At 40.8% G+C, this 11,085-nt stretch overlaps 1 protein-coding gene across 1 annotated transcript; it reads right to left on the reverse strand.

Moving 5' to 3' along the window:
- Nucleotides 1-149: 149 nt before the first annotated feature.
- Nucleotides 150-7,917, reverse strand: LOC134731824 (SHC SH2 domain-binding protein 1-like). Its single transcript, XM_063612767.1, has 4 exons — nt 7,792-7,917; nt 1,994-2,080; nt 1,514-1,654; nt 150-359 (listed from the first exon to the last, which is right to left on the reverse strand). The coding sequence occupies exons 1-4, from the start codon at nt 7,858-7,860 to the stop codon at nt 357-359; spliced, it is 300 nt and encodes a 99-aa protein (XP_063468837.1). The 5' UTR covers nt 7,861-7,917; the 3' UTR covers nt 150-356.
- Between the last annotated feature and the right edge of the window lie 3,168 nt (nt 7,918-11,085).

The following is an 11,085-nucleotide window of genomic DNA, read 5'->3' on the forward strand; positions in this document are numbered from 1 at the left end:
CTGACAACCGGCAGAGCTCACTCCTCCTTCCCAGGAACCAATCAGGCCCAGAGTCCCTTCCACGCGCCCCCGCCCCCATTGTGATGTGGGAGCCTAGGCACGTAGTTCACCAGGCCCCGCCCTGCTGGCAGCCCTGCCCACACCTTTCATTCATTGCTGGCTGCTGGGAGCTTTCAGGATTCTCCACTGTGAGGAAGATCTTATGGTTTCAACAAAGGAAGAGGCTTATGTAAAACAAAACCAGGCCAGGAGCGGTGGTTCACATCTGTAATCGTAACACTTTGGCAGGCCGAGGCAGGGGAGTCATGAGGTCAGGAGATCGAGACCATCCTGGCTAACATGGTGAAACCCCATCCCTACTAAAAATACAAAAAAAAATAAAAATAGCCGGGTGTGGCAGCACGCACATGTAGTTCCAGCTACTCAGGAGCTGAGGCAGGAGAATCACCTGAACCCAGGAGGCGGAGGCTGCGGTGAGCCAAGGTCACACCATTGCACTCCAGCCTGGGTGATAGAGCAAGACTATGTCTCAAAAAAAAAAAAAAAAGAGAATAGAAGAGAACAGAGGGGAGGGGAAAGGAGGAAAGGAGAGGAGAGAAAACCACCACATAATAAGATTTTAAATGTGATCCTAATGGCTTTTTTTTTTTTTAGATGGAATGTCGCTCTTGTTGCCCAGGGTGGAGTGCAATAGCGTGATCTCGGCTCACCATAATCTCCACCTCTTGGGTTCAAGCGATTCTCCTGCCTCAGTCTCCCAAAGTGCTGGGATTACAGGCGTGAGCCACCGTGCCCAGCCTGTGATTTTTTTTTTTATTTTAAGAGACAGGGCCTCACTTTGTCACCCAAGCTGGAGTGCAGTGGTGCAATCATAGTTCACTGCAGCCTTTTAACTTGTGGGTTCAAGCAATCCTCCTACTTCTACCTCCTGAGTAGCTGGAACCACAGATGTGTGCCACCATGCCTTCCTAATTTCTAAAATTTTTTATAGATGAGGTCTTGCTATGTTGCTCTAGCTGGTCTCAAACTTCTAGCCCCAAGCAATCTTCCCACCTCAGCCTCCCAAAGTGCTGGGATTACAGGCAGGAGCCACCACATCCAGCCTAAAACTTTTAAGAAGCAGCTTACAACTTCCATTAACCCATGGAAAGTAAACACTGGAAATATGGCTGCCCAGAAATCTGCAAATGTGATAATGGCTAAAGGCTATTCTGTCAGACACAGACACCGTTGATATCACACATCCACCCTCATTGAAAGCTAAGTATGATAAGAAGGGAACTACACAGAAACCACATCAAGACTTTGAATGACAGTTGAACTAGTTGACCTTGAAAGTTTCTTTCACATTCTATAATGTTATGGCTTTATCAACCTTCTCTCTCTCCATGCCCAAGCATATCCCAACAAACTTTTCGAAGGAAGTGAGGAAGACTCAGATCCTTAATCAGCATTTAATGCTGAAATAAATTATGTCTGGTTTTTATATTAAAAATTACTAAATATAACATACCTCAGTTCCATCTTTAGCATTTTCTTGCAGGTCAGAGAAGACTGTAGGTTTCACCGAGACAGCACCATAACCTTCATTATTATGTATTATATGATTCACCGTGGATATCTTGGGAATGTCACAATGTTCATCTAAGAAGTCCTGTGGCAATGAAAACAAATGTTTTCAGCATTTCCTGCTTTAAAAATCTTCTGTATTCACACTATTCTAAAAATAAAGGGGAAAGGCTATGCTTAGTTCCATGTTGTAGCACAGTTTGAGCCCTTAGTGACACAGCTTTCCTCTGTCATTTCTGCAGATCTATAGGTAACAAAGCATTATCACAAGAGATTCCAATCACTGACTACTGATATTATCGAAAGGTGTATACTGTTCATGTTTTTCAAAACCAGAAAATAGAACCCAACAATTTAATAAAGCATAATTTGTAGGTGACGCCATTCTATCCATTGAAAAGTGGGTGTTTTGGCCAATGCTCACCTTAATGAAGATCCCTTCCTTGCAGTGGTGGATCCCATTGTCACTCAGGGTGCACTGACTCCCAGGGTAGATTTCTATACGGGCACCCTATGAGTCACAGTTTGAGAAAATGACAATCAGTTTTTAAAAGGCAAGACTATAAGAGTTTATTATAATTACTTCTTAGCCTTTAATACAGTACAAATGTACAGCACAAAGATAAAGTATTTTACAGATAAGTTTTATCAGCCATTTTTAATCAACATTTCCATTTGTTCCATTTCTAGCAAGTTGCTGACAATTTATCACTTTCAAAACCACACACACACACACACACACACACTTGCCTAAGTGCCAACAGTTAACTCTTGTTCTACTTTTTCATTCTAGATAAATGATTTCTGATTCTGCCAAAGAAAGGTCATTTAACAATTTTGTCAAAAGATGCACTTATTCAAAATGACCATTCTCTCAGATACTCAATTAGTTGGAGAAAAGTATTTGAATTTAGTAAAATATTGTAATTTGAGGATAGAAACAAGACCCCACATTTTCCAAAACGTGCCAGTTTTAAAATACCCCACCCAAATTAAAAATCATTTCTATGAGTGAAACAATGGCTTTCCCTACCACACACGTTAACGTTAGCAGCCAGTACAAATGTCATTCAAACAGAGTAACCAGAAGGATCAAACATGACACTATTCTCTCACACCTCATGGCACCAAAAAACATAAAAGTAATAAGAATTTCTTTCCTAATGCTATGCAAGGCACTCTGGGAAACAAAAATAATTCACTCAAACCTCTATAGTTATTTCAGCAACCATTTGGGAATAATTTAATACACAACAGCATTGATGAAGAAGAGTTGCTATAACCATTGATGACACATCTACTGCATGTATGTTCAGTTAATTTTCTAGTAGCAGTAGTATTCCATGAGAAAACATTTATGATTACTTAACCCTGTACATATGCCCGAACCATATGTATACACCAATCTAACTCTCTGTAGAGAGGATTTTAAAAATGTGCTAATTGGGCCTTCTTCTAAGAGATTTTCAATTTGGGGTTGTGTGTAAAAAAAAAGGTTTAGGGGCGATTACATTAAAAAATATCTACAGCAAGATAGTTAAAATTAAATATCAAATGATCAAGAATCACATAAAATTTGTAAAGGAGAACAATTAAAACCAGCAGTCATGTAGCAAATGAAAGTCATATTCAAAATATGTTATGAAAATGTACAGATAATTTGTCAATTAAAAAGTAACTGAGGAGCCTGCCACTCCTGGGATGATGGAGCAGATGTCCCTATTCCTCCTGCTAGGTATGACCAAAAACCGTGGGCATTATACATAAAACAAGCATAAGACAGAAAAGTGGAGAGAAGAAGGCAGACCTGCTAGGGACCTCAGGACCCAAGAAACAACACCAACACAGTGGTGAAGTTCCTTTCTTTTTGCTTCATAATCCCTAGACTTGGAGCTGAAGAAGCCAGCAATCCAGTACACCAACAGACATACACCTAAAACAAAGCTGCTCTAATGAAAGGACTAAGCAACCTAGAAAGACAGAAAACTTTTAGATAATAATAGCTCTATTCCAGGTAAACACCACAGCATAAAACAGCTGCCCAAATCTCACCCATGCCAGCAAAGATCAAGAGAAAAACCTAAAGTTTTTCTCCCTCAAGGATGTAACCAGGTACCACACCTTGACTGGGGCAGTACCAGAGAAGATCAAGCAAGGAGCCAGGACTTTCATCCCCACCAACCACAGTTACAAGGCCCTCCCTGCAGCAGTGTCAGTGAAAACTATACGAGGAGCCTGGACTTGTACTCCGACCTGGCAGTGCCAAGACAACCACTCCCTCCCTACTGGGGCAGTGTCAGAGCAGGCCTAGTGGAGATTCCAGACTTTCACCATTGCCCAGTGGTAACAAGACCACTCCCATATATCACAGTGCCAGTGGAGACCATGTAGGAAGCTAGACCTCCCACCCCTACATAGCAGTAATGAGGAGCTCCTCCACCCAACTTGGGTATCAATGGAGGCCAAGTGGGAACCATGACTTCTACCTCCACCAGTAACAAGATGATGCCCATCTACCCCGAATCCTGTCCCTTCATGTAGTAGTATCAGAGAAGCCAAGTTAAAACAGAAGATCCAGAGTCTCACAACACAATACAAAAATATCCAACTTTCACTTGAAAATCCCTTGTCATACCAAGAATGAGGAAAATGTCAAAAACAGTAAGACAATCAACAGATGCCAAAACCAAGATGTCAGAGATGATAGAATTAACTGGCAGTGATTTTAAAGCAGCCATGATAAAAATGCTTCAATAAGGAATTATGAACGCACATAAAGCCAACGAAAAATGAAAGTCTCAGCAAAGAAGTAGATGACATAAAAAACCAAATGGAAATTTTAGAACTGAAAAACACAGTAACGAAAATAGAAACTCAGTGGATGTGCTCAACAGCAGAATGAAAACAACAGAGGAAAGAATCAGTGAACTGGAAGATAGAACAATAAAATTTACCCAATAGCAGAGAAAACATACTGAAAAAGAAAAGTAAACAGAGCTCCAAAGTTCTGCTGGAACATAATGAAAGATCCAATATTCATGTCATCAGAGTTCTGGAAAGAGAAGAGAAAGAGGGTGAGGCTAAAAACACACCTGAAGAAATAATGACTAAAAGCTTGCAAATTTGGCAGGATTTGGATAACAAGCCTACAGGTTCAAGAAGCTGAGCAGACCCCAAACAGGATAAACTCAAAGAAATCCATGCCAAAATACATCATAATTAAACTAGTGTAAGCTAAAAACAAAAATCTGAAAGCATCAATGAAAATTTTATGCCTTACCTATAGGAGAGAAAATGTGATTGACAGCATCAGAGACCATGGATGCCAGATGAAAGAGACACAGTATTGTTCAAGGGCTAAAAGAAAAACATTGTCAACCCAGAATCCTATAACCAGTGAAAATATTCTTCAGGAATGAAGAGGAAATCAAGATATTCTCAGAAGAAGGGAAAAGAAGAAAATTTGTCACCAGCAGACCTATCTTCATAGAATGACTAAAGGAAGTTATCTAAACAAAAAAGAAATGATAAAAGAGAGGATCCTGGAACATCAAAAAGAAAAAAAACTCAATAAGCAAAGATATAGGTAAATACAATAAGCTTTCCTTCTCTTGAGTGCTCTAAATTATGTTTGACATTTGAATAAAAAATCATAAAATTGTCTAATACGGTTCTAGGTGTATGTATGTAAAGGAAAAGTTTAAGACAATTATAAAAAGGAGATGGTAAAGAATAAGAAAGGGAGGCAAGGTTTCTACACTTTACTTGAAATGGTGACACCAGTAAATTGTGATGCTATGTACATATCATATATACAACCTAGAGCAACCACTAAAAAAGCTATACAAAGACATATTCTCAAAAACAAATGCAATTCTGAAAAATGTTCGGGTATCCACAGGATGGCAGAAAAAAAGCAAATCAACAAATGAAAAGCAGAACAAACAGAAAACATAAAATAGCAGACTAAAGACTTAACATCAATAATTAAATGTGAGTGGTCTAAATACAATTAAAAGACAAAGATTGCCAAATTGGATTAAAAACATGACTCAACTGTATGTTGTCTACAACTCACTTCAAACAGAATATAGGCAAGTTGAAATTAAAACAATAGAAAAAGACACATCATGGAAACAATAATCAAAGGAAAGCAGGTGTGGCTATATTAATATCAGACAAAGTAGACTTTTGAGCAAAAAAAATTACCAGAGACAGACATAAAGTAATCATAAACATGCTGACTCACCAAAAAGACATAGCAATCCTGAAAGAGCATACACCAAATAACAGAACTGCAAAATATGTGAAGCAAAAACTAATAGTACTGAAAAGGCAAACAAACAAATTCAGTTATAATCAGAGGTTTCAACAGCCCTCTCTCAACGATTGACAGAAGAAAAAAATCAGAAAGAATACAAAAGAACTCAACATGACCAACCAATTTGATCTAGTTGACATTGTATAGAATATACCACGCAATGACAGCAGACAGAATGTGAGAATGACTCACTTTCTTTTCATTTGCTCACACAATTATGTATCAAGATAGACCATATCTTGAGCCATAAAAGAAACCTCTAGAAATTTAAAAGAATTAAAATCATATAGTATGTTTTTTGACCACAATGGAATGAAACTGGAAATCAACAACAGAAAGGTAATAGTAAAACTCCAAATATTTAGAAACTAAACAACACACTTCTAAATTCTGCATGAATCAAAGTATAAAAATAAAAAATATCAAAATTTACAAAACAGCTAGAACAATGCTGAGAGACAAGTTTATAGCATTAAATGCTTACATTAGAAAAGAGAAAAAGTCTCAAATCAATCATCTAATCTCTCAGGTGGAAAACCCAAAACGAGTAAAATAAACCCAAAAGAAGCAGAAGGAACAAAATCGTAAAAAGAACATAAAAAAGTAAAAATTAACATTAAAATTAAATTTAAAAAAAGAACTAAAATAAATGAAATTGAAAACAGAACAATTATCAAAAAGAAAAAAATACACAGAACAATGAAACAAAGAATTGGCTCTTAAAAGAGAGAAGACACAAACTACCAATATCAAATATGAAACAGGGATCATTACTATACACCCTGCAGATATCAGAAGAATAAGGAAATGCTACAAACAATTCTATAAATATAAACCTGACAACTTAGAAGTAGTGGTCCAATACCACAAAAAGCACAAACTACCAAAATATACTCAATATGAAATAGGTCATTTGAATACCCTTTTAACTATTAATGAAATTGAATTCATAATTTAAAAATTCCGAAAGAGAAATCTCCAGGCCCAGGTGATTGCATTGGAGAAACCCATCAAACATCCAAAGAATGAACAGCAATTCTACACAAGCTCATCTACAAAATAGAAGAGAAGGGAACACTTCTGTATTCATTTTATGAAGCTATTATTATCGATAAAATCAAACAAAGACAGTGGCACAGAAAACCAAAACCAGAGTCCAATATTCATGAATATAGATGCAAAATTTCCTAACAAAAGATTAGCAAATATAATTCAGCAATATATAAAAAGAATTATATATCATGACCAAGTGGGGTTTATGCCACAGAGGCAAGGCTGGCTCAAAATTTGAAAATCAACCATTGTAACCCGCCATTTTCTGTTTTCCAATAAGAAAAATCATGTGATCATATCAATCTATCCAGAAAAAATTATTAAAAGTCAGCCTATTCCTGAGAAAGGAACTCAGAAAAAAAGTAGTCAACATCCACTTATGATAAAAATTCTCAAAAAAAAAAAAAGAAAAAGAAATAGAGCAGAAGTTCTTCAACTTGATAAAGAATATCTAAAAACCTGGTCAACCTTATTATTTTCGATGGAATACTAAACATATTCTCCCTAATATCAAAACCAAGGTAATGAGGTCTGCTTTCATAGTGCCAGAAATTCTAGCCAGTGCAATAAGGCAAGGGGGGGAAAGAGGCATAAAGATTAGAAAAGAAAAAAGAGAACCTGCCCTTATTTGCAGATAACAATACTCTCTATATAGGAAATCCCAAGGAATCTACAAAAACATTCCTATAAGTACAGTTTAACAAAGTCATAGGATATAGGATAAACATATAAAAATAAATTATATTTCTATATACTAGCAATGAACATATGGACATTGAAATGAAAAGTATCACAATCACTCAAAAAAGTGAAATAATTAGGTACAAATCTAACAAAACACATACAACCTTTGTATGCTGAAGAGTATATGATGCTGATGAAAGAAAACAAAGATTTGGCTGGGTGTGGTGGCTCATGCTTGTAATCCCATCACTTCGGGAGACTGAAGCAGGAGGACTGTTTGAGCCTAGAAGTTGGAGAACAGCCTGGGCAACATGTCAAGACCCCATCTCTACAAAAAATAAAGTAAAAAACATTTGCTCAGTGTAGTGGCATGCACCTGTGGTCCCAGCTACTTGAGAGGCAGAGGTGGGAAGATAGTTGAGCCCAGGAGACTGAAGCTATGCCATGAGCCATGTTCATGCCACTGCACTCCAGCCTGGGTGACAGAACAAGACCCTATCTCAAAAAAAGGAAATCAGAGATTTTAAGTAAATGGAGAAATACATTGTGTTCAAAGACTGGAAGGTGTTAATCCTTCCCAAATTGACATATGGGTTTATTAAAGTTCCTATCAAAATCTCAGCATGATCTTTTGTGGATATAGACAAAATTATTTTCACATTTGTATTGAAAAGCAAAGGAACTAGAGTAGCAAAAACAATTTTGAAAAAAAAAAAGTAGGAGAAATCACTCTACCTGACGTTAAGACTTAATGTATAGCTACAGGTACTGGTGGAGGGATGGCTACACAGATTAGTGAAACAGAATAGGAAAAGAACTGAACCGTGACCTAAACCTCACACTTTACACCAAAATTAAGTAGAAAATGGATCACAACCTTATGTAAAATATAAAGCTATAAAAATTTTTTTTAAACATAGGAGAAAATCGGGATCTATGGCTAGGCAAACAGTTCTTATCACCAAAACCTCGACTCATAAAAGGAAAAACTGATACATTGGACTTCATCAAAATTAAATACTTTGCTCCATAAAAACCCATATGAAGAAGGTGAAAAGACAAGCTACAGAGTGGCAAAAAAATGTCTCCAAACCACATACCTGACAACGGACTAGTATCTAGAATATACAGAGAACTCTCAAACCTCTACAGTAAAGAAGAACAAACAATCCAATTAGAAAATGGGGCAAAAGTCACAGATATTTCACTAAAGAGGATATAAGGGTGGCAAATAAGCATATGAGAAAATGCTTGACATCATTAACAACTAGGGAAATGACAATTAAAACCACAATGAGATATCACTACAGACTTAACCAGAATGGTGAAAACAAGAAATAGTCAAAACACCAAATGCTGTTGAGGACATGGAGAAACTGGACCACTCAAACATTGCTAGTGGGAATGTAAAATGGTACAACTACTCTGAAAAACATTTTAGCGATTTCTTTAAAAAAAAAAACACTAAACATGGAACTACCATATGACCTACAATTGCATCCGTGGGCATTTACTCCTTAAAAAATGAAAAATGTGTTCACACAAAAACCTGTACCTGAATGTTTACAGCAGCTTTACTGACAACAGGCAAAAACTGGAGACAATCTAGACATCCTCCCACAAGTGACTAAACAAACTGTGGAACAACCACACATTGGACTATTCCTCCACAGTAAAAAGGAGCAAGCTATTGGTACATACAACGACCCAGGTGAAGCTCCACAGAACCACAGTAAGTGAGAAAAGCCAATCCCAAAAAGCCACATACTGTGTGATTCCATTTCTACATTTGTGAAATGAAATAAATAGAAGTGAAAAACAGCTTAAGGTGTGCCTGCAGTTAAGGAGGTGGTTGGTGGGAGAGGCAGGTGAGTTTGGCTCTAGGAAGGCAGCATGAGGGTCCTTGTGGTGATGGGAATATTCTTCCACTTGACTGGATTGATGTCAGTATTCTGGTTGTGATGTTGCACGACAGTTAAACGAGATGTTACCGTTAGGGGACACTGGTGAAGGGCATAATGCAGGATCTCTCCCTGTTATTTCTTACAACACTGTGTGAATCTACAATTACAAACTTATAATTTTAAGGACCTAAACCTCTCTTAAAGCTATATAAAGTAATTGTGAGATTTACTTTTCTTCTATCATTTGAAAATGCTTCATGAGAAGACCCTTGCACAGTTGAGTCTGACTGACTTGGTAGAGATGACTGTCTGAAGACAGTGGGAGTACACACATACATCTTGGCCCATATTTCATATATTCGTTTACAACTTCAACCCAAACTACTTCCCCAAGAGGACAAGAGCTTTTACCTTGGCTCCATATAAACTGAGTTCTTCATTAGAAACTCTGGCGATGTCCGCGCTGTGACTCTGATCGTCTCACACTGCAGCACACAGTTTTCCAGCGTAGTCTTACCACGGTGAACAACTAGGATGAAAACACACGCTGTTTTAAGAAGGGGCAAAAAGCCGCGGCGGCAGAGGCAAAAAGCCGCGGCGGACCGGGGGGAAAAAGCCGCGGCGGCCGGCGGGGGGAAAAGCTGCGGCGGCCGGGGGGGAAAAAGCTGCGGCGGCCGGGGGGGAAAAGCCGCGGCGACCGGGGGAAAAAGCTGCAAAAAGCCGCGGCGGCAGAAAGCAGCGGCAGCGGGGGCAGAAAGCAGCGGCGGCGGCAAGAGGCGGCGGCGGCGGCGGCAAGAGGCGGCGGCGGCGGTAAGAAGCCGCGGCGGCGGGGGCAAAAAGCCGCGGCGGACCAGGGGGAAAAAGCCGCGGCGGCCGGGGGAGAAAAGCCGCCGAGGCTGGGGCAAAAAGCCGCGGCGGCCGGGGGAAAAAGCTGCAAAAAGCCGCAGCGGCAGAAAGCCGCGGCTGCAAAAAGCAGCGGCGGCGGGTAGCAAAAAGCCGCGGCAGCGGGGGCAAAAAGCCGCAAAAAGCCGCGGCGGCGGCGAGAGGCGGCGGCGAGAGGCGGCGGCGAGAGGCGGCGGCGGGCGGCGGCGGCGGCGGGCGGCGGCGGCGGGCGGCGGCGGGCGGCGGGCGGCGGCGGGCGGCGGGCGGCGGCGGGCGGCGGCGGCGGGAGGCGGCGGCGGCGGGAGGCGGCGGCGGGAGGCGGCGGGAGGCGGCGGCGGCGGGAGGCGGCGGCGGGAGGCGGCGGCGGGAGGCGGCGGGAGGCGGCGGCGGCGGGAGGCGGCGGCGGCGGGAGGCGGGAGGCGGCGGCGGCGGGAGGCGGCGGCGGCGGCGGGAGGCGGCGGCGGCCAGAAGCCGCAAAAGGTCGCGGCGATGGGGGCAAAAAGCCGCGACGCGGGGAGCAAAAAGTCGCGGCGGCAGGGAGCAAAAAGCCAGGGCGGTAAAAAAAAGCCGCGGTGGCGGGGGCAAAAAGCACCACTGCACTCCAGCCTGGGCCACAAAGCAATACCCTGTGTAAAAAAAAAAAAAAAGTATAGGCAGTATTTGCACGCTGAT

This window comes from Symphalangus syndactylus, chromosome 11 (assembly GCF_028878055.3).
Source record: "Symphalangus syndactylus isolate Jambi chromosome 11, NHGRI_mSymSyn1-v2.1_pri, whole genome shotgun sequence".
Lineage (NCBI taxonomy): Eukaryota > Metazoa > Chordata > Mammalia > Primates > Hylobatidae > Symphalangus > Symphalangus syndactylus.